Source organism: Furipterus horrens, unplaced genomic scaffold (assembly GCF_987537825.1).
Source record: "Furipterus horrens unplaced genomic scaffold, mFurHor1.1.pri manual_scaffold_11, whole genome shotgun sequence".
Taxonomy (NCBI): domain Eukaryota; kingdom Metazoa; phylum Chordata; class Mammalia; order Chiroptera; family Furipteridae; genus Furipterus; species Furipterus horrens.
In genome coordinates this window covers 98,203,125-98,226,865 of record NW_028327181.1, presented here as the reverse complement: position 1 = coordinate 98,226,865, position 23,741 = coordinate 98,203,125, and the positions used below count along the sequence as shown (strand labels likewise).

The 23,741-nt window shown below is 54.3% G+C and overlaps 1 protein-coding gene across 1 annotated transcript in view; it reads right to left on the bottom strand.

Moving 5' to 3' along the window:
- Positions 1 to 16,137, bottom strand: part of UBE2O (ubiquitin conjugating enzyme E2 O) — a 39,925-nt gene extending 23,788 nt beyond the window's left edge. The window contains exon 1 of the mRNA XM_090257261.1: positions 15,633 to 16,137. Within this exon, the coding sequence (XP_090113387.1) occupies positions 15,633 to 16,061 (429 nt within the window). The 5' untranslated portion in view covers positions 16,062 to 16,137. The remainder of the gene's footprint in view (positions 1 to 15,632) is intronic.
- Between the last annotated feature and the right edge of the window lie 7,604 nt (positions 16,138 to 23,741).

The window sequence follows — 23,741 nt, the reverse complement described above, 5'->3', positions numbered from 1 at the left end:
TAAGTGAATGTAGTCTGCCTAACGCACACCAACCAGAGGCCTCTGACCTTCACTTTGCAAAGTGCGTACAGACAACCATGGGACGTGTCTGGAGGTGGGGAGAGAACTACAAGTCAACAAGAACTCACAAGTTCAAAGATCAGAAGTCCTCAGTTTCGCCATTCACCTACTTAACCTGGAGACCAGAGCATCTTCCGAGGACTCTCCCAGTGCTGCTCTTCTAAGAGCCACAGTGGTGGGAGGGAAAGGAAAGCGCAGCTCCATCAGAAACTTCCATCCGCCCTGGCTGGTGCAGCTCAGTGGACTCAGCACCGGCCTGGGAACCAAAGGGTCACCAGTTCGATTCCCAGTCAGGGCACAGGCCTGGGTTGAGGGCCAGGTCCCCAGTTGGGGGTGTGTGAGAAGCAACCACACATTAATGTTCCTCTCCCTCCCTTCCCCTCTCTCTAAAAATAAATAAAATCTGAAGGAAAAAATAAACAAACAAAAAAAACCCTGACCTGGCTGGTGTGGCCCAGTGATTTGAGCGCTGGCCTGCAAACCAGATGGGTTCAATCCCAGTCAGGGCACAGGCCTGGGCTGCAGGCCAGGTCCCCAGGTGGTGGCGTGCGAGAGGCAACCATACAATGTACCTCTCACACGTTTCCCTCCCTCTCTTCTCTCTCCCTTCCCCTCTCTCTAGAAATAAAATCTAAAAAAAAAAAAAAAAAAAAAAAAAAAAAGATAAAAGGAGAAACTCCTCCCATCTGAAGGGGCCACACCTATCTATCTGCTCCTACAAATGGCTTTCAAATGACTTTGGTTTCAAATGTCAAAGACACTTGTAATCCCTGCCCTGGCTGGGTAGCTCAGTTGGTTAGGGCATCACCCAGATACGCCGACCAATGAATGCATAAATAAATGGAACAACAGATCGCTGTTTCTCTCTCTTCCCTCCTCCCCACCTCCCTAAAATCACTAAACTTACATTTAAAAAAAGAAAGGAACCCTACATTCCATAGAGCGCTATGACTGAACCGTGACAGTCAGAACTGGTCTGGGACGAAGCTGGGCTCTGGGAGGAAGAGACCGTCAGTGTCATGTGGCAGGCGTGGGTGGTCAACACTTTACCCACTTGCAAAATTAAGTTAGATTCTTAAATGCTAAACTCAAAAACAATCACTGAAAAAGTCACAAAACATAAATAGCAGCACACACACCCTCAGCAGCCAGCCGCCCTGCTTAGCGGTGGAGGACCTGGGGAGCAGCAGGAGCCGAAATACACCCAGAAAGCCCAGGGCCCGCACCAGGCGCACAAGGCATCCCCTCCCACGTCCGAGCGCAGCCACGTCTCAAACCTGCCAAACGGCTGCAGAAACGACGCAGTTGCCACAGCGCACTCATGTCAATCAGCAAGCATTTCATCATCCCACGGCAGGGGAAACAGAACCCAGACTATGAGAGAGAGGGCCAGAAAGAATAGATGGTACAGTCTCTGCCTCTGAAAAACTTAAATTGTAACTGGTGTGCTGTGGTTCACGTGACTAGTAAATATTTGAAAGCTCCCCCACTGTCCAAGAAGACCTATTTGGCACCCCCTTCTCATTCCAGGATGACTGTGCAGCTCCAGATGTGCAACAATTATAACTTTGTTCCTGGAGAGATTTAGAGCTTACAGGCCTTTCAGTGTGTAAGGGTCTCAAATCCCCTGAAGCGGGGTCCCTCCGGCCCGCCCACGGACACCATTCACATTACCACCTGAGCTCCGCCTCCCGTCTCCCCCTGCCCCACTGCAGTCCAGTCGGTGTAAAACCTGTCTTCCACGAAACTGGTCCCTGGTTGCCAGAAAGGTTGGGGACCACGGCCCTAAAGCATATTTGCAGACTTAAATAGGACAGGAGGTAAAGCCCAACGGAATGAGAGACGCCTGGCACAGATCCAACGACACGGAGCGAGCACCTACCCTACAAGGTGGCGCCCCCCTGCCAGGCTCTCCAGGACAGAGAAGACCCAAGTGCAGGGTCAGAGAGGCAAGCCAACCAATAACCCAATTAAAGAACAGGCAAAGGACTGCTCTGAAGAGACACGTCTCGCAAGAAGATACACAAACGGTTAATAAGCACTTTGCTCGACGTCGTCAGTCATTAGGAAACATGCACCTCGCATTCTGGTGCCGCCTTGACCCACGAGGGCGGCTGTGATCAGGAGACAGACGAGGACCAGTCTGGGTGAGGACGAGGAGGGACAGGAAACCCCTGCACTGCTGGTGGCGTGTACAACGGTGCGGCCCCTGTTCTGGACAACAGTTCAGCAGCTGCTCACAAAGTTCGACACGGCGTCACCATGTCACCCAGCAAGTCCGTCCTGGGAATAACACTCACTGAAAATACATGTCCACACAAAAACCTGTGCAGGAACGCTCAGAGCAGCATTATTCCAAAGAGCCGAAAAGCAGAAACCACCCGTGTGCATCGGCTCACGAACGCATGAACAGAACGCGGCGGGTCCGCGCCAGGGACTATTACCTGGCCGTGAAAAGGAAGAAGGACCGATACGAGCTGCAACAGGACAGGAATTTGAAAAATGCTCAGGGAAAGAAGCCAGGCATCAAAGGCCACGGAGTATACTTCCATTTATATGAAAAGTCCAGCACAGACAAAGCCACGGAGACAGGAAGTGGTTACGAGGGGCTGAGAGCTGGGGCCCGGGGTGGGGGTGGGGCAGAAATTGGGCCTGACTGCTAATGGGGACAGGGTGTCTTTCGGGGGTGATGGAATGTTCTAAATCCAGATAGTGATGGGGGTGCATAAATCTCTGAACACACTAAAAACAACTTGAACTGTATATTTTAAAAGGGTGAATTTTATGATATGTGGATTACATCTCAATAAAGCTGTTTTGATTTTTTTTAAGGCAAGTCAGGACACGCTGCAGTTAGTGCTGTGGTCCTGTGGGCTTGAGTAGGAAGTGTTCTCAGCTCTCTCTCCTGAATCACAGTGTAAATCCTCTGTACTACAGATTTTACTTTTCAAATCGAATACCAGACCTGTCTCAAGGGTAACTAAGTCTCCAGAAAACTAAAATCGGCACTAATACCCTCCATTTCTACTCCTAGAAATTAGACGGTGTCCTCCTATGAACTTTTTCATCCTTACGTCTTAGTGCCTTTGACCTTGTGCGGCTTCCCTCAACCTTAATCACTTAGTCTCTTGGGCCTTAGTTCCTGGGCCTTGCCTTAAGGGGTCAAACCAAACCACACCCCCCAGCCCCCCAGCCCCCCAACCTGGGCCCAGACACACTCTGGAACCCAGGGTCCAGCCCATGACGCTCCTCTCTGGGGCTGGAGACCCCACCTGAAGTGAGCCCACAACAGTTGACACGTCCCTCCCGGTCCAAGGTCCCCAGCACAGAGGAGGAAGCTTGAGGTGCAAGGGTCTGCGGGAGAGACAGAGAGGATGGGAACCCCACCACGCAGACAACACGCTCCTCCCTTGGGAATCACTGTAAAGGACACAGGCACAGTCCCACTCGGAGCTATGTCACCTGAGAAAGGTCTCAATGGGGCCACACGAAGGAGACGGGGATTCTGAGCGTGGACTTGGATAATGCCTCACTCACCCTGGGGAAAGGAAGCAGAGCCCACTTCTTACGGCCATAACCTGCGCTGGGGTTACGGAGGCTCCTTCTAGAGTCCTGCCCTTGCTTCTACAGGGAGCGACGGGGCGGCCGGGCCTGAGCCCTAACATTCATGAGCGATTTCCACTGGAGTGGAGGTGAAAGGCACTTAGGGTGTTTCTGGGAAAGCTTTTTATAAATACTGCCCCCCCCCACACACAGGACCTTTAACTCAAACAGCTTCCTGAGCCCCCTGCCGACGGTGGGGGCAGCCTCCGGCTCCTGAGAAACCCCTCACAGGCGGCCTGGCAGCAGGTGCCACGGAATAACAAACGCTGACCCACACGGTCCCCACCAGCAGAGCGGTCTCTCCCTGAAGGGGCATCAAACCGAAATCCGTCCAACAGTCTGGCGCGAAGGGCAGCACCTGAGAGGAGAAAGAAGGGACGTGACGCCCAGGGACAGCGCTGAGGGGCGGGACAGAATGAGCCTGCCTTCAATGAGCCAGTGCTGGCGGAGAGCGAGGTACAGTGGGACCCAGGTGTGCCTGCACCCCAACACCTGGACAGAAAGCTAGTACTGATGCTTTTAAGAAGTGTACACGCACACACACACACACACACACGCACACACACACGTTAGAATGCGCACCCTGTGCAGAGAACAGGATCCATCTGGGAGGTGGAAAAGGTAGGAAGGAGACCCATCTCACTACACGCCCTCTGAAACCTGAATGCTGCGTCGTCTGTACACATTCTCTTTAAATCCACGCAGATACAGTCACAGAGACGAAGACTAAGGTTTCAAGTTAGCCTATGGGGCAGACAAGCCGGTCGGCAGTATTTCCCCCAAACCTGTGACCCTATTCACCGTGTGAGCTTCCCGACGCGGCGGGGAGCCTGGAGCAGCGCGGACCCCGTCCCAGTTAGTGGTGACCCCTGGTCAGCGCTGCGCTGAGTGCTGGTCAAGGGATCTCGTCCAACTCCCAACACTGGACGGGAGTCTGTCTGCTTGTCCTGCCGTGGACACTGAGCCATCGCAGGCCGATGGACCAACGCCACGCCCCTCCTGTGTCCCTGGCTACCCCCCGAGGGCTCAGCTGGGGGAACGTGCGCCCTAAGCTGAAGGCGCACGAGGCCGTCCCGCCCGTCCTGCAGAGCTCGGGGACAGGCCCGGCACGAGCAGGCCTTACTCCTGGCGAGGGCAGAGTACAGTCAGGAAAGTGCCCCGTCAGCGACCTGAGTCCCAGTCCTCCAGAAGCCCTGCCAACAGGCTGCAGCCTCCCGCCTGAGGCGCACAAAAGCCTCGCCACGGGGCCGGGGGACAGGCGTCCTGAGATGGAAGTGCAGGTGGGTGCCCTCTGGCGGGGGGCAGTTGGTCAAATGAATCACGTCTTAAAAACGCAGTTTTAATCCCTGACCCAAGTAACTCCGTTTAGGAATTTATCCGACGACACCTAAAGAAGTAGACAAAGATATTGGAAGTGCCGCGTATAAGATTCACAGTATTTAAATCTGGAGACGGTCTAACTGGTGGGCCTGCCCTGGCCAGCTGGTGACCCTGCGCGAGTCCCAGGCCCCCTCTGGGTTTTAGTCTTCCCCTCGAAGGCGGGGCCGCTGGCCGCTGCAGGGAAAGAGGTGCCACGAGGAAAGCCCATTCCCCGCGAACCCACCGAGACCGGCTGGAGAAAAGACAGCCATCCGGTCGTCCTCCTCGTGAACCGGCCGCGCCGCACTCAGCACTGACCCTAGCTGCGCCCGCAGAAGAAATGAAACCCCGCGCGGCACCTCAGCGACGTCTGGGGGAACACCGGTCGGCAGGCGGGGACGGGGAGCGGTCTCCCCAACACCAACACCGCGGTCCGAAGGCGCCGCCCGGCTGCCGGGGCCACCTTCCCCGTTTCCTCTCCTCCTCCTGTGGCCCGTATTCTGACAATTTCTAACCGTTGTATACTTAAAACTTGGGGGGACAAAAAAACTGAACCTGTTGACACCAACAGGGTTTCAGAAGGACCCACACGTCAGGCCAGGTCAGAGAGAACCAGCGCCACCGGGAGCACAGGGGACACACCCTCCGGGACCCGCCCGCGCCCGACAGCTCCGGACGGGCCTGCATGACCAGGAGCCCCAGGTGACCCCAAGCACATCAGCCTGTGAGAGCACGGCTCTAGACCCCGTTCACCCGCGCTGTGCCCCCCACACCGCCCCGCCCCCCACAGGGTCGGTTACTTCCATTCTAATAGCTGGCGCCTGACTTCCTTGAAGTTCCAGGCCTGGCGATAACCACAGGTCCAGGCTCCCTGCGGCAGGCGGAGCACGAAGCCCGAGCTGGGGTCCCGCTTCACCCGCGAGTGAGCTGGCCTCCTTTTTCCGACAGAGGCACCTCGTACTAAAAAACCCACCCACCTCCTCCAGCGAGGCCCGCGTGCTGACCCCACTCAGGAAACGCACACGTGTGAATGGAGGTTTGCCAAGTGCTTCCAGCGGCTCCTCACGACGGCCCATCACCCCCTTTTGATAAACTGAGACTCGGAAAAGGGGCGCTCCTGCCACGGTTTGGAAGTCACTGCAGGTGCTAGAACTCTGGCGGCTTCTGAATGTGGACCTGGCGCTTTCCCAGGTCACTCAGAGCCACTGTGCCAAGAACCTGCAGGAGAGCTGGGTGGTGACAACTGGGGAGACTTTTCATTGGCCTCCGAAGACATGACCTCTCCCTTCTCATTCCAGCCCCTGATCGTGGGGCGCCTGGGGCCAGGAGCGTGTCTTATCCCTGCTGGCTTTTCCCTCTAGAGCCAACGGTGTGTCTACCACCGGGGACACCAGCACCAGCCAGCTCTGTCCTAGCCCCCTGTGCGCTCTGCGAGGGGGGAAGTCGCTGAATAGTCAACTACACAACCGTGTGGTCTGATTAGTCTGCTTTTCTTAGTATTAGGAGGCCCGCAGGGCCCACTCCTGGAGTGATTATTCATAGTGCTCTCAAAAGAGCTGGCTTTGGACAGGAAATTACATGGTCAACCTACCTAGGACCCTATCGGGGGAAGACAGCTGGCGAGAGGCCCAGCCTGCTCCAGCAGAGACGGCGAGGCCTCCGGGAAAACGTGAGCAGGAGGGATCTGGTCCCTCAAATGCTTCCCACAACTCCACCCGTGAGCCATACAGGACATAAGCTTTTCCAAGAACTTTGTTTCTCAAGAAGCTTCCAATCCAGGGGGAGAGAATCCAAGTGTCGTCTGCGCGCCGTGGGGTGTCAGGGGCCGGGAAGAGCACAGCTGAGGTGGGGAACCAGGCTAGCTAGGGTCAGCTGGAGAGGCAGGAGGTAGAGTATGAAACGCAGGTGAGGAGCCTCGGAGGCCCAGCTGCGCAGGACAGGCGGCGGGGTCCTGACCCAACCTGCGCAGCCCTGGGGGAGGTCCGCCTGCGCGGCTCTGCGCGGGCCTGCAGGAGGGTCTCGCGGCAGGGAGGCCAGCCCAGGCACCAGGCAGTCAGGGAGCAATCCGACGCTGCAGAACGAGAACGCAGAGGGTACCAGAGACATTCTGAAGAAAGCTCTGAGGACAACTTAGATTGGAGGTTAGAGGCCTGGCCCTGGAGGCACGGGAAGGGCATCAGAGAAAAAACAGACAATGCGGACTTCATGAGAATTTAAAATATTACGCATCAGAGACGCGATCAACAGAATACAAAGGCAATCTACAGAATGGGAGAAAATATCTGTGAATTGTATATCTGATAAGGGATTAATAACCAGAATACACGGAGAAATCCTAAAACTCAATAACCATAAAAGCCAAACAACTCAATTCAAAAATGGGCAAATCACTTAAATAGCTATTTGCCCAAAGATATGTAAGTGACCTACTAACACGTGAGAAGATGGCCAATCTCGCTAATCACTGGGGAAATGCAAATCAAAACTACAAGGAGACACCACCTCACAGACCTCAGGACAGCGACCATTAAAAAAACAATGACAAACGTTGACTAGCTGACTAGGACGAGGGGACACTGGAACCCTGGCGCGCTGTTGGTGGGAATGTCAAACGGTACAGCTGCTGAGGAAAACAGTGTGGCAGCTCCCCCAAAAGACAGGAATACCATTGCCACAGGGCCCTGCAAGTCCCCGTGGCATCTACCCCACAGCTCACAGCACGCTACGCACGGCACCTAAAACGTGGAAGCAGCCCACGTGTCCGTCAACAGATAAACGGAGAAGCAACAAGTAGCATGTGCACAGGACAGAATGTTAGTCAGCCTTAAAAAGGAAGGGACTTCTGGCACCAGGCACCACGTGGCTGAAGCCTGAGAACTTCCGTGCAACGGCCGGTCATAAAAGCCGGACAAACGCTGTGCAGTCCCACCGCTTCGCGGTACCCAGAGTAACCAAGATCACAGAGAAAGACGGCAGAACGGTGGCTGCCAGGGGCTGGGGTGAAGGAGAAGGGGGGCCACTGCTCCGTGGGTACAGTTGGCAGTTTTACTCGACAAACTATGGAGACGCGGGCGCTAAAAGCAATGAGAAACATGTCCTGGGGTGAGGGTGATAAAAAAAACTGCTTAAGGCGGTAAATTGTATGTTATCTGGACTTGGCCACGATACAAATAATTTTTAAAGAAAAAAAATAAGACAATGGGGGCCAACAGGGTCAATTTCAAATGCTCGCAAGTGTTCTGACCTGAGAAGATGCAGCCTGGCGCTAGAGGCGCGTGTCGCCTGGTCGCCGCCAGCGGCCCCGGGGAGACCGCACACCTGCTTTACAGGAACCGCAGATATGGCAGCGGGTTGGCTGCTGGCCCGGGACAGGCGGCCCAGGTTTTCAACTTTGCTCTACGCTGGAAAATTTCTCACAATAAGAAGTTAGAAAAAGAGATTTTTGAGAAATTCCACCGACTAGAGCGTGGGGAGCGTCACTTCACTCCTCCGATCTCAGCCCAGGACGAGTGAGGTTCCAGGGAGGCCAGGGGGCCGCCGGGGCGTGGCCGTCCTCCAGGCGCAGGCACCGCTGTGGTCAGGGCCGGGCAAGAGCGCCCACGGCAAGGGCAGGAGGGCAGAGGAGGGCACGGACCTTCGGGGCAGTCCCACAGAGAGGGGCGAGCGGGCCAGGGCAGCCTGGAAAATGGAACCAACGGAAGAAAGCTTCCCTTACGAGAGACGATCAACCGTATTAAGCAGGCTGACGGCTGAAACAAAGACTGGGAAAACGTGGGTAAATGCAGAGACCAGGAACTCACGACGGTTTTGTGACCTTCAGGAGGCCCGTCTCCTACCCAGAGAGGCCGATGGGACGCGTAGGTCGGTCACGGGGAAATGAAGGCAGACGCCCCTTCCCACCGGCAGGCAGCTGGGACACCCCCTCCCCACTAGCACGCGGAGGGGGGGAGAGATGCTTTCTTCTTCAGCTTGAAGATGACATCATCAACCTTCAGGGCCCTCAGACTCCCTTAAGTAATTAAACAGCGCAGACGAGCGCGGGGCTGCTTTCGGCGGGGAGGACGTCAGGCCCCGCAGTGCCCGGGAGCCACAGGAGAGACACGGGCGTGTGTCCGTGTTCCTCCGCATCTACACTTGAGGGGCGAGCAGGCACCCTGCTGTGGACATGCCGCCCCGATGCTCCCCAGCCCTCAGCACAGCAGCACCTCCCACAAAGAGGCTCAAATTAAAAGGAGGAGAAACCGCGTCAGAGCTGCGGCGCATGGAAGGCAGCTCCCACTCGCAGGATGCAAATGAAGACGGCTCTTTTTCAAGACTGCAGGAATCTCTCCCGCTGGCTGGGGATTTCAGTTTTACTGTTGAATCGGACTGCCTGCCTCCCCGCTCTCTATGAGCACTCCTCGGCAGCCTAGATTTAAAATTTTTAAATTGTCATAGTTGGAATGAATTCTCACCAGATACAGCTAGGCTATTTAATTTAAACCAAAAGGGGCTCTGACTGAGCTGCAGAAAATTAAGTGTTTCAGTCTCTCAAAACATGCAAACAAACCAAAAACCCCTCAACCAAATATTCAACAAGATTTGACCCAAGAAGGACATTCATTCCAGTACTTACTACTAATGAATACTTCTGAATGATATATAATTTGGCTGAGTGTCTGAATCATAAAAATTTGCCCTTCACAATTCTGCTTCGGAAGCCCACAGCGTACCCGTGGGTGACACTGACCCACAGACCCGTGCAGCAGGCCGCCTGGGTGCAAGGACACTGAACGCTGAAGCGCAGAGCACAGCTGAAGAGCGCAACGGGGGTAATAACCTTGGGGAAGGTAAATCCAGAGGGTTATCCATTAACACGACTCGGTTTTGTCCTGAACTACAAACCATCTGAGTAAGCGTTTTGCTCCTCCCTGTCTGCAAGCACACAGATGTCAGGTGGTTCCTAACCGAGTCCCCCCGAGGCTGGCGGAATTGTCCGGAACAAGCAAATTCGCCCCGTGCCTTCCCGCTCAGTAAGCGCGGATGCAGCGGCAGGAAAACCACCGCCTTCTCAGGCAGGAGGGGCCTCAAGGAGGAGCCAAGTTAGAACAGCACATCCTAGCAGATACCGGCCAGAGCACCTTGTGACCGAAAAAGCACCTTACACATGCACGTCCTGTTGCCTCCCACCTTTGGTACTCATTTAAATAGCACCCTCCCACCCTGATCCACACACAGGCTAATCTCTAGGCAGAGAAACCCTGGAAGCTTCTACCAATTGAAAACAGGAGCCCAGATCACGTTCTCTCGGGTGAAAACTACAGGATGGCTTTTTAAAAGAGAACCTGCTCATCCCAGGAATCGCCCTAAAAGCAACTCTGAGCCACCAGACCCAGGGGCAGCTGACACTCATGGCCCAGTGCTGCTGTGACAGCCATTCACGCTACACGCTCTAACCACGCCCCAGAGAGGTTCCACTGGATTCCATGGGGCCTGTGGGTAAAAAGAGTAAAAAGAGGGAAAAAGTTCCTCTTGCTAGCGCAGGAAAATGAGCAGAAAAAAGCAGGGGTAACAGTGAAGCAGACAAGGAGCGCGAAAGAAGACCCCTCACGTCCTAAAGCACTCACAGGCACGTCCAGGGCCACGGAAGGAAGTGGGCTGAGGAGAACTCGAGCCTCTCTCCACGGAGCCCTTCTGAGCCTGTCTCATGACTCAGCATTCCCAGCAGGAGGGTGACAGCCGCCGCCACAGGGGACAGGAGGGCTCTGGAGGCAGGAAGTCAAGGTGGATTTCCGCACGCTGGCCGCCAGTGCTGGAGTGAATCAAGACTCCGCGGCTGCTTTCCTTCAACACCCCGCGGCTGCTTTCCTTCAACACCTAGGGGCACTGAGAGACCCTCCAGAGATACACTGCATCTTCTGACAGTCATTTTGAACATGGCCGAGGGGCAGGGGACGAAAACTGGAGAACAGAAGGAAGCGCGCCGGCACGCCAGCACTGCCCCGGCCCCTGGTCCACCTGCCGCCCAGCCCGACACCCTGCTGCTTCCTCTCGCCCCACCTGGGCTGACTCCTGCTCCCCTGAGCCTTCCAAGTGCTGAAAAATAGGACAACTCATGCCCACCGCAGGGTCTGTGACTCATGTTTGGTCAAGGTATTCAGACACCATAACGATCTATAAATCCTGAACTGAAACATGCTCAGGCGAGAGCCAACTGTATTTACTGCAATTTGTATTCAGGTGACTCCACTTACGAGCTGTGCAGCACTGGACAAGTTACTCAGCCTCTCTCTGCCTCGATCTCCTCTGCAACATGGGGATAATAATAGAACCTAATTTACAGGTTTGTTGTGGGTATTGAGTAATACTGAGCATAGAGCACTTAAGAGGACCCAGTACATAGTAACACTATATAATGTTTGTCCTTGTTATCTTAAAATACAAAAGCAATACTCTACCATCCTTATAATTCATAGTATCATTACTTATCTTTCAGGACTTTCAAAAGAGGTCTTCCAGATCCTGAAAAAATATACACACTTATGTATTCATTCCATCCCCCTCCTGGAGGCTGGAGGACTTTAGCAGGTGTTACTTTAAGTATTACTCAAATTCTTACAAAGTAACAGAGTGAAGTTCACAAGTATTTATGGAAGAGGTTTAATAAAGAACTCAAATCTGTAATCTTCCAGATCACAAGCAACGAAATTCCTCCACCACTGAGACAAACCCTCCACATGCCCTGAGCGTCCCATGGCGCCTCTCTGGTGGAGCACCAACTCTGGGACACACAGAAGCGACCCCCAGAAGGGAGGGGCGGGTTCTGTGGGAAGGTGATGGTGTCGCTAACAGGCAAGTGGCTGCCCCAGGCACTTCTGGTTATTACACCCGGGCAGTCTCACTTCAGGGGCTGGAGACCGACATGTTTCACTGCAGAGGGAAACGAGGCAGCGAGGAGGCCAAGGGCATTCAGAGTCGGTGACAGCCAGGGAGAGCACCCAAGGGTTTTGACTTCCCATCGCAGGACACAAACGCAGCCCCCATCTGATGGAAGTGCCCTGCAGCCAGGTGAAAAGCCAGACAGAGGCACCGTGAAGGCACCGCGTCCCAGGAGCTAGAAGAGGGGAAAACCAAAGGACAGAGAATAAAATCACAGAAGAGCTGGAAGAGTCTATAGTGCTGTGATCCTACCTGAACAAAACACACCAGATGCACTCAGCCCTGCCTCTTGGGTAACCTTACATAACTTCCTCCTACTAGCTCATTATGAACAATTGCTTTTAATGGGTCCAGCACCTGGGCAGGTGAGACAAGCAAAGTTCGCACGCTATGATGCTACACCTAAATCATTTTCCTCCCGGAAATCTAGCCTGAGTAGGAGCCAAAAATAAACCAAACAGCCAGTTCCTGAGGGACGCGTCATCAGAGATGCTACCCATACACACCGCCTCACAGAAAGCTTTCATTTGGACACATTAAATCGCACACCAGCTGAGACCCTAAACGGGTGGCAACTTCAGGCAAAAGACGGCACACGAGGGAGGGGAGCGCTGAAGCCTCAACAGGAAGCGCCGAACCTGGACCGACAAGGGCATGGCCGTCTGCCCAGCGCCGATGGACAGGCGGAGGCCAGAGAGGCTCCCGTGGCTAGCAGGCGCTCAAGACGACGAAGAGGCTGTCGGCAACTGGCTTTATTCTAAAATCTCACTCGAGGGATGGCCGCCGATGGGGAAGGGGCCCCTCTCCGCAAAGGGGGTCTGCGGCCGGGTGGGAACAGCCTCCAGCGGGCAGATGAGTGACCGCGCTGACGGGGCCAGGAGAGCAAGGCGACGGAGGAGCGCTGCTTTCCGGTCCTCACGGGGCTTTCCCGTGGCTGCCGGGAGTCTCAGGAACTGGACCATAAATTCTGCAGTTTTCAAGAAAAACTACCAATTTTATTTCTGTTGATCCAATTTCTGGAAGTGACCAGGAGCGGGCAGGGCTTGTTGGCCAGACTCTTCACCTCTCTTTTTGAAATTTGTTCATCAAAAACTTAAAAGAAATTAAGAGACTAATATTAAGTCTTTACTCATCGCCCACCAAATTAACATGAAAACTACAAAAATACAGCCTACTACTCCACACTAAAAAGACACTATTTTAAAAATTCTAATAGGTGGCCCTGACCAGTGTGGCTCAGTTGGGTGTCATCCCGCAAAGCAGAAGGTCATCAGTGTGATTGCTGGTCAGGGGCACTTGCCTGGGTGGCGGGGTCAGCCCTGGTCAGGGCAACCGACCGGATGTTTCTCTCCCTCTTCCTCCCTCCCTTCCCCTCTCTCTAAAAGATAAATAAATAAAATGAAACAACTCCAATAGGTGAAAACATCAAAAAGAAACATTTCCCAAGACTGTCGCTACATGATTCCACCCACACCCAGGTTCTCAAATCTCACAACCAGATTAGTGATGGGGGAAGACGTCAGAACCTAAATGTCCTGTCTCCATCTCAGGGCTTTTCCTTCACAGCACGCTGCCACCTCGACGGATTTCTAAGGAGTGGGGAGTGAGAAGGAAAACCCTCCTAAGCCACAGTGCTGCAGACAAGGACCCACCTTACCGCCCTCGCCGGCGGCCAGGAGCGAGAGCAGGACACACAGTTAGCTGACCAGGGCCGTCTGCACCTACGGGTCCTGGTAACAGAGAGCTACCTATCAGGTATAAACTTCCTCCGCCCGCACACCTATTCTCAGGTCTTAAGGGAAATGAGTCCTGCCATCATAAACGGGCACCACCTGCCACCATTTCCTGGAATCCCTACGTCCCTGCACCAAGCCCGGAGCGGCAAAGAACACACCGCTGGTGGGGTCACGAAGGGTTTCAACCAATTCCCGACAAGTCACCAGAGGGCGGCTCGGAGAGCCATCCAAGCTGGTGCCTTCAGGCTATTTTCTGTTGAGTTCCAAAACTGGTATTTTGAGTCAAACTTCATAGAACTACACATGCGGGTGGGGATGGGGGCAGAGGGAACATAACTGCAGACAAGGTTAGCCCCCCAAGTCAAGATGGGAGCCGGTAGGGAGCTGGGCCTGCTTCCCTGAGCCCGGGGGCAGGAGGCCATGACAGTCAAAGGAGCCGCGTTCCGGAAGTCACAAACCTCTCAGGAAGAAGGTTAGGGAAATACGTGAAAAAATTAAATTAAATTAAAAACTCACGGAAAGACGCTCACTCCCATTTGCCAGTAAGACAACACGCAAACAGTACCTTGAGCACAAATCTCTTCCCCACGAAACAATACCGGTGGTAATTTTTAACACGTACCCTGCGGCAAAGAAGGAATATTTTCCAAGTACTTTGACACATGAACTTCTAGTTTCTCTCCCAGGCAGGGAAGCTACCACCTGATCTGCACGTGTCTGAGCGGAAGCCAGGGTCCTGAGTGGGGGTTTGTGCCTGCGGGTGCGCTGGCAGAGGAGGCAAAGACGACCCTGCTGGTATCAGAAGTCACTGCTGCCGCTAGGAGGGGGCTCGCAGGCTTTCTGGGCGTGGGGCCTGCCCCTCATCACCCCCTCCGTCGTGGCCCCCCCTAACCCGCTGCAGTGTGGCCTTAAGCCCTATTCCCCACCCCACCCCCCGCCGCCATGGCCTCCCAGTGTGTGAGCGCCCACATTAATTTCTGAAGTGCACCCCCCGGCCCCCGGAGATCAGGCAGCTAAAACAACCCAGACCCGATCCCTGCTTAGAAATGTCCTCGTGAAGGGGAGGAGGACCAGAAGGGAGGGGTCAAAGATACAGGGTTCTGTGCGTGTGTGTGAATCACTGATAGGAATTCACGCTCAGGAAAACAAGCCACCAGACCAACCTCGGTTCAAGGTTTCAGGTTCCTGGGGATAAACCCCTCGGCCTGGTGAGACTGCAATATTCACCAGCCGCGCGGACCCCCGCGTGGAGTCTGACGTCTGCTTCACGGCCTCGGGTCGGAGAGCACCCTTCGGGTTCCCATCCCTGGTTCTACCGTAGTTTTCCCCCCCAAGAAGTCCACCGGCACTCGGGAGGCATCCCTCCGCGGCGCAGCTGTCACGTCCCCCTCCCCCAGGATATTAATACCGCGGCTCTGATTGTTAGTGATTTTACTCGCAAAGTTCCCCGCAGCAGCTACGATGAGGCAACCAGGCAAAGCAGGAAGGCGTTAGGTGCCTTCACCCATTACCCTGCGTTCTGCAACCTAGCGAACTTCTCGGGTGCGCCCGCGCCCCGCATTCCCACCTGTGTCTGCGCTTCGGCAGGCCCACGGCCCCTCCCGGCCCCGACCGGCCGGGCCCTGCGCTCTGGGTGCCCGATGCGGTGTGGAGCTCCCGGGGGCCCGCCGACCGCCGCCCCGGGGGCATGCCCGGCGTGCCGCGGGGCCCGGGGCGTCCCCCACCGTCACCGGGCCACGGACATACCCTGGAGGCCCACACCGCACCCGCCTACGGCTTCCAGGGCCCTTCGCGTGGGGAAGCCCCGCGGCCCGGGCGCCCGGCGCTGCTGCGATGACTTTGCACTGGAGCGTCCGCTGCGCTGAGGCTCGTCCTCCCCACCTCGGCCCACTGCGGCGGCCCCGCTCCGGGCAGCGCCGCGCACGCCTCCCCCCGCGGCCGGGCGGCCCGCCGCACCTTGGTCTCCTTCACGTGCTGCTTGACGCCCTCCGGGTACCACTGCACGCGCACGTAGCCGCGGCGCAGCGGGCTGGCGCGGCCCTCCTCGTGGCCCGCGCCCCCCGCCTCGGAGCAGCCCGAGCTCCCGCGGCCCTCCTCTTCGCCCTCCGAGTCCGAGTCCTCGCCGTGGATGAGGCGCACCAGCCCGAAGTGCACCGAGCCGCGGTAACGGCCCGACACCAGGTCGTGCGAGAACAGCAGGCGCTGCGAGCCGGCTTCGGGGCCGGAATCTGAGGACGGCCCGGAGGCCGAGTCCGGGGCGGGCGCCGGGGCTGGGACCGGGACCGGGGCTACGTCCGGGGCCGGGGCTGGGGCCGCCTCCCGGGCCGCGGCCGGGACCTGGGCGGGAGCCGGAGCTGCAGGCGCGAGCGCTGCGGAATCCGCCATAACTGCTCTGCGCGAGTCTCGGGATGCGGCGGCGGCGGCAGCGAGAGCAGCGGCGGCGGCCGAGAAGCGAGGAGGCGGGGCCAGCCGGCGCCGGGGGGCGGGGCCACGGCGCGCTGACGTGGCCCTACGTGACGCCGTCGTCAGGGCACCAAGATGCGGTTGCTAGGAGTTACCGCCTCGTCGCTAGGGGACGCTGGAGATGCTGCCGGGGGCAAGGGGGTAAAGAATGGACTCCACGAGGGAGGGGCGGGGCCAGAGGGATCAAAGTAGAGGAAGCGGCGAGGGGTGGGACCGCGGTGGAGGAAGTGAAGTGGTCACCGAGGGAAAGGGGAGTGGCGGAGGTGGGGCGGAGGATGGTCCCGAGGCTGTCAACAACAGTCACTTGACCTCTCCAGCCCCTGTCTTCTAGGTGTATACAATATGGTTGGAGAAAAAGTCACATGTACACATTAAATAGCTAAAAAGCGACTTCATATCGGCTTGTAAGCAAGGTGCTAATAGGTATGTATAGTGTATCTAAAGTATATTGTGCGGGGGGAGGGGTTATAAGGCGACTAAATGGTAATGGAAAAAATACAACAAAGATTAAATTAAAAAAATAAAGTATATTGTATTGGGGAATTTCATGCAAAGCTTGGAAGGTGGTGTCTCCTTAGGGATTGGTCAATGCGTTGGTGAAGGAGGCCTGGAGAAAGATCAGGAAAGATGAGCATGTATTAGTGACCCTTGTGGTTTGCCTTTAAATTCATCGAGATGAGTTCAAAGCTCCATGGGCTTGTTATGCGTGGCAAGAGGTAAGATAGCCAGGTAGTTACTCGTGAGAGTCATAGATTCTAATTTTTGGCACTGCCACTTACTAATCTTATAAACGGAGGCAACTGATAAACTTCACCTTAATTTTCTCACCTGTAAAATGGAGTGATAAAAGCAGTACCTGTCTCATTGGGCAGTCGGAAGAATTAAATGAAATAGAACAATGCTGGGCATAGAGCTCCCTTGATAAAGCTTACCTATTATTTTAACATTTCAACCCTCCCATCCCCACCTACACTAAGATTCTAGATTGGCAGAGCTATTATACTTACAGTCTGCCTCATATTGCCACATTAAAATATAAAAAGTAATTATACTAATTTATTGCCTAAGATCACAAGGTAGTAGCTGGACCCCAAGTTTCCTGACTCTAAAACGTTTCTGATTCCTGTGTCCTTTGGAGAATGGAGGTGTGCAGGTAGGCTGAAGGGGCAGGGCAACCCAGGCCCCAAATCGTTGCTGTCAAAAACCCAAATGAATTTTGTGTTCTACATCAGCTTATGCCTGTGTTTGTCATAAAAAGAATGTCCTTTCCTCCCTAATCGTTGAGTGGAATTGGCACTCCAGAAAGCTGTTCCATGTTTATTCTGCGGCTTCTTGTCATAATGGCTAATAATAGCTACTGTTTATTGAGGGGAAACTTGATGCCAGGTACTATACTAAATCCTTTACATAAGTGATCCACCTGTGAGGGAGGGAGTATGAGCCCCCCTTTTGTGAAGCACCATGCCACACTGTGCTGTCCTCACACACACACGTCAGGAACCTGCTAGGTCGTAGATAAGAATCCTTGATTTCAAATGCTCATCTCTCCCTTACTAAACCTCTTTTGAGACTGTGGATCATGTTGTATTTCTGTGTGTAACCCTGGTGCCTAGGACAGTGTGCCTGGCACAGTGTTCATGCTCAATGATGTACAATATTGATGGGTATCAAAGGCCTGAGATTTCTGTTCCTCCATTTGATTAGCTCCCCCCCACACACACACACTGCCCATACACCCAAGGAGCTGTTGTGCTGTATCTAAGCCCTTTTTTTTTAAAGTATATTTTATCGATTATGTTGTTACAGTAGTTCCAATTTTTTCCCCTTTGCTCCCCTCTGCCCAGTACCCCGCTTCCCTCCAGCAATCCCACCCTACTTAGTTCATGTCCATGGGTCGTGCATATTAAGTTCTTCGGTTTCACCCTTTACTATGTTATTCTTAACGTCCCCCTGTCTATTGTGTACCAACCAATTATGCTTCTTAGTCCCTGTACCATTTCCCCATTTCTCCCCTTCCCCCGTCCCAGCTAATAACCCTCCAAATGATTCCCATACCTATGATTCTGTTCCTATTTTGGTTCGCTTACTTGGACTTTGTTTTTATTTTTTAGATTCAGTTGTTGATAGTTGTGACTTTGTTGTCATTTTACTGTTCATAATTTTGATCTTCTTTTTCTTAAGTAAGTCCCTTTGACATTTCATATAATAATGGCTTGGTGATGATGAACTCCTTTAGCTTCACCTTGTCTGGGAAGCACTTCATCTGCCCTTCCATTCCAAATGATAGCTTTGCTGGATAGAGTAATCCTGGTTGCAGGTTGCCTTTCATTACATTGAATACTGCTTGCCAGTCCCTTCCTGCCTGCAAAGCGTCCTCTGAGAAATCAGCTGATGGTCCTATAGGCACCCCCTGCAGGCAACTCTCTGTCTCTCTCTTGCTGCCCCCGGGACTCTGTCTTTATATTTCACCTTTGGCATCTCAGTCATGATGCTTCGTGGTGTGGTCCCCTCTGGTCCAGCTCACCCGGGACCCTCCATGCTTCCTGGACCTGTATGTCCATCTCCTTTGCAAAATTGCGAAGTTCTTGTTTTTTTCAATTCTTCCTCATTCTGCACTGGTTGACTGTTTTTTTCTTCCTTATGTTCCAAATCATTGATCTGAATCCTGGTGTCCTTCCCTTCACCATTGTTTTTGTGTGGATTTTCCTTCATTTCACTTAGCACAGCCTTCACTTCTTCCCTTATGCGTTTGCCATACTCAAGCCTATCTGTCAACTCTGTGAGCATCTTTATCAACAGTGTTTGGTGTTAGGTTGGCTATCTCCTCGTCTGTTAGGTTGGCTATCTCTTCATTGCTTAATTCTCCCACTGGAACCTTGATCCGTTCCCCCTTTTGGGCCATACTTCTCTGTCTCCTCATTCTGACAGGCTCCTGTGTTTGCCTCCGTGTCCCAGATAGAGCTGTTTCACCTGTTATGTTGTAAGGGGTGGAGCCTTAGGAATTTGTCAGTACAGGGTGACCTGTTTCACCACATTGTGGCGCTGTGTGTGTGGGAGGGGTCCGAGAGGGAACAATGCTGCCAGCCCAGTACTCGCCCCTCTTCCAGGCACCTCTCCCACTTCTGCACTGGACTGGCTGCTGCCCTGGCTGTCGTTCCCAGAGTGGATGGGTCTGCGGACGCTCTAGGACCGTGGGGGCCCTTCAAACAAGCAGACTCTGCTGGGAGACCGGCAGTTTCTGCCTCTGCCCCAACCCCCACTGGTCTGCACAGTCAGAAGCAATGAGGCTTGACTTTCCCTGGTGCTGGGACCATGAGCTGTGAGGTCTGGTGAGGAGCTGAGAACGCTCCCCAGGTGTCCCTCCTGACTTTTTTAAATGTGTGACTGCGCTTTCTGCCAGCCTGCCGCTGCTGCTGCCACCACACCGCGTCCTCTCCGCCCAGGCTTCGCCCCTCCTACCTGTCTGGGTGAGTATTTCTTCTTTATATCTTTGTTTGCTGGACTTCCATGCAGCTCGACTTTCTGGAACTTCTGGTTGTCCCTAGTTTTGACGTAGTTGTGTTCCTTCTTAGTTGTGGAGGGAGACGCAGCGTGTCTGTCTAGGCCTCCATCGTGGGCAGGAGTCTCTAAGCCCTTTCTGTTGCCCCCTTCTTGAGCTGCATGTGAGCCCTTTTAGAGAGGCTCAGCACATTCCTTCCCACCTCATGGTGCCCTTCAGTGACCTCAGTCAGACCTGAGATGCTCTGCACGTGGTTTCAGGCCTGGTTCCTTCCCTGACTCTGAACCCCACAGCCATAGTCTCTACACACCCAGGCCAGCAGGTGGGGTGAGCCTCGATGGGAGCGTCTCCTTGGTTTTGACTTTCATGATTGTTGGATGAAAAAAAGAAACCTTCATTCCCCAATGGAGAAACCCCTTCTTCTCATGGCCCCAACACTCAGCCCTTTTGGGGGGCTATAGATGCTTCTCAGGAGCATTTCGCTTATTTATAAATACGCCTGCCAGACACTGAGCCAGCCTGGCCACTCCCCTTGCTAAGGAACTGACGTGGTTCAGGAGGCAGCAGAGCTGGCAGCAAAGTGAACTCATCTAGGGGAAGCAGGCCCTGTCTTGTCCCTATCTTAGCCGGCCACTGGGCCACTTCTCCAGACCCAGGGAATGCGTATGGGTCCCACACTGCCCCCTGGGGGAGCCCTGGCCTGCTTGGCCTCCCTAAGCCTCCTTGTGCAAACAAATCCACCCTGGAGCCGATGTTTGGGGGCTCGAGGGTACCTTGAGCGCTGGGGGCTTTGGCTGGAAAGAAGAGGAGCTGCCCCGCAGCGCCCTCCCACACCCTTAGCATCTGGCTGGAGGAACGCCTCTGCCTGAGCCTCCTGCTGTGGGTTGCTCAAGAATCAGGGGCCTGCTTGGCTATGAAGTCTTCCAAGTGCCCCGTTCCCCACCATCCCCCCACTTACCTGGTGATACCTGTATCACTGTATTTCTTACTCTCTGTTACAACCATTTTTTGACTCCTGTCTCTCCCATGGAACTGCGAACCTTGAGGACAGGGACTGGGTCTTCTTCATCTTTGTATCCCAGCAGGCAGCACAGGTCTGACTCAGGAGGTGCTTAACAGATTTTTGTTGAATGATTGAACAGAACAAGCCCGCCTCTCCCAATAGCCCTCAGGGCATCAAGTCTCTGGGCTGCCTCCCACGTCCCTCAAGTCCCCAGCTCTCCGTTCTTTTTTTAGATGTGAAAACCACACCCCACGCAAGCACACTCACCTCACTCACCCTGCACCCACAGTTGCCCTCCCCTCCGCCGTTAGCACTAGACCTGTGCTGCCCGTCCCAGGGCCTCTGACCACATGTGACTCGAGCATTTGACGTAGGGCTGGTCTGACCTGACACGTGCTGTAAGGATAAAATATGCACTGAATTTTGAAGACTTGGCACAAAAAAATATTAAAATACCTTACAATTTTTTAAAAATTTCATTTATTTATTTTTGGAGAGAGGAGAAGAGAGGGAGAAAGAGAGAGAGAGAAATGTTGATTGGTTGCCTCTTGCATACACCCAACTGGGGACCTGATCGGCAGCCCAGGCGTGTGCCCTGCCTGACCGGGAATTGAACTGGTGACCTTTCGGTTCCCAGGCTGGCGCTCAATCCACTGAACTACCCCAGTCAGGGCTAATTTTATATTGATTAATTTTTGAAATGACAATATTTATATATATTAGGTTAAATAACATATATTATTAAAATCAAGTCCACCTGTTTCTTTGTAGCTACTAGAACATTGAAAATCACACATGGGGCTCAGGTGAGCTTTCTATCAGATAGAGGGACTGCAGTTGCTTAGGGAGCTGTAGGTCCCTTCTTTCTCCAGAAGGTGGCGATCCCTTCCTGCCTTCTACATCATCCCAGAAAGGTCTGGAAGGTTCCTGAGGAAACGCATCTGTACTATGGTAGATAGTGAACCCCTAATAAGGATGGTCCCCGCTTGGCCCAACTGTGACCCAGCCTATCTATGCAAAGGAGGCTTCAAAATAAACCCCAGGAAGTCACGCAGCCTAGGGCCGTCCTCAACAGAAGAGTCAGTGGTTGATAAGCCCCTAGAATGGGGGCGGCATGATGCCACACTTTCAAAACAGTCTCTGTTTTTCAGGGGTTGGTAGCCTTTTGGGGAATGGGCGTGCGGTGAACGCTGTGGGGTACAGCCCAAGGCCACCTTCAGGTCCAAGGAGTTCCTTCCCCTAGTCGCCGGGCGCTGGCTGCCAGGGCTCACAGCTGCACCCCTCTGCAAGGGTCTCCCTGGGCTGAAAGAGGGTGCCCCACCCCTCCAGTGACCATCCAGATGAGGGAGCAAAGCCCGGCCCTCTCGCTTCCAGTCAGGACATCTGGGAAGGGCCGCCCAGCTGCAGAGCTCCTGCTGGGCTCCGCGGAATCTCCTGCTACAACTGCGTCCTCAGGGCTCAATGTCCCCCTCAGCCACGGCGGCGGACCTTGCTCCCCCAAGGTGCTGGCCCGAGAGCACTCCCAACAAACCTCTTCATGCAGAACTCAGAGTCAGAAGGTCTGTTTCCTGGGGAATCTCACCTGTAACCACAGTTGGCGCCAAGTGTGGTCCTAGAGAACCGACTCTAAACACGGATTCCAGGGCTGGGGCACCTGCTTGCTAACGGGGGGTGGGTAGGCAGGCCCTCTCGCACCCCGGCAGGCTACAGTGGTGCAGTTGTTAAAGCTTCCGTGGGCAGTGAACGGGAGTGGGATGCCAATGGAAAGACAGGGTGTCAGGAGGTCGGGGGAGCAGTCGTAAGGACTGTGGAAGTCCATGGCCGTCCTTGGGGACAGTCGCATCGGAGCAAGACAGTGAAAGGCTGCAGGCGATGAGTCACCAATCAAAGGCTCGGTATGAAAGCCTGGTGTATGTAAAGAAACTCGCTCCTGAAAACAGAGAAAGCTAGACAATAAGAGTAGCAGAGCCCCAAAGGAGGCTGAATTCTCAGCCTCAGTGAGTCAGTTATGCCAAGGAGGACCCCAACTGGGCAGGAGTGGGGCTCTGAGACTTCTGGGTGGCTGCACTCCAAAATCTTGAAGAGCAGGTTTCCCACGAGCCTGCTGGACGCTCGCAGGTGTGGTCCCTCCAGCCCATTAGCGGTCAGTGCTCTCTCTTTGCCTAAAGACGATGACTCTTCCTTGTAAGACGTGTGTCACCCTACCCGCACCCTCACCCTGAGGATCAATTCCACCTCCCCTCCTTACACCAGATCAAAACTAGATTTAAGTCACAACATCACCAAGCTGGTGAAGTACTGGGCCACCCAAGGGGAGAGGAAAGGCTGAGCGTGGAAGGTCCTCACCAATAGCACTGCCAGCCTGGGTGCCTATGGGACAGGAATCGGACAAAGCCGGGTCTAGAGGGGCGCCGCAGGAGGCTGGATGGGCAGAGCGTGTGGTGATGGGAGCACTCGTCCAGGTTACAGGATTTATCACTTGGCCAGGCCCCGGAAGTTGGTGCTAACACACCGCTGCGGGGCGCCGATTCCCCAGCCCCCGAGGCCAGGCCTGCTGATGACTCAAAGCCCTGTTCTTCCGGCATTGCCCTCAGCCGGAGGGAGCCACCTGGGCCCGGGTCTCCCCTGCCACGCTCCTCCCGAGAGCTCTTCCCAAAGAACCTCCGGGACTCAATGCTGCATCTGAGTCACTGTTCCCTGGGAACCTGCCCATGACGGAGGGACTCAGCTTGAAAAGGTAAATACAATGAAGCAAAATGTGCTGTGCCGGGGGCTGTTGCGTTGGTTGTGATTTCGGACGCTGAAATAAATCCGGCAGGCAGGATGATTGGCCAGTAACGAACGGAGGGCTGTGGCTCGCTCAGACCATCAGCCGAGAGCGGGAAGCCTCATCCTCCTTTTATTAGGGTTTCAAAAGTTACTAAAAATAGAACAGGGGGTATGAGCTTTACAGCCAACAACAGGAGAATTTTACAAGTGATAGTATCATTGATATGTCTAGCACCTATCAGGGGAAGCAAGGCAGACACTCTAATCTTCTAAGCCAGCTCCATTTCAAGACTTCATTAACAAGGAAGCAGATGGAGTACACAACAGAACC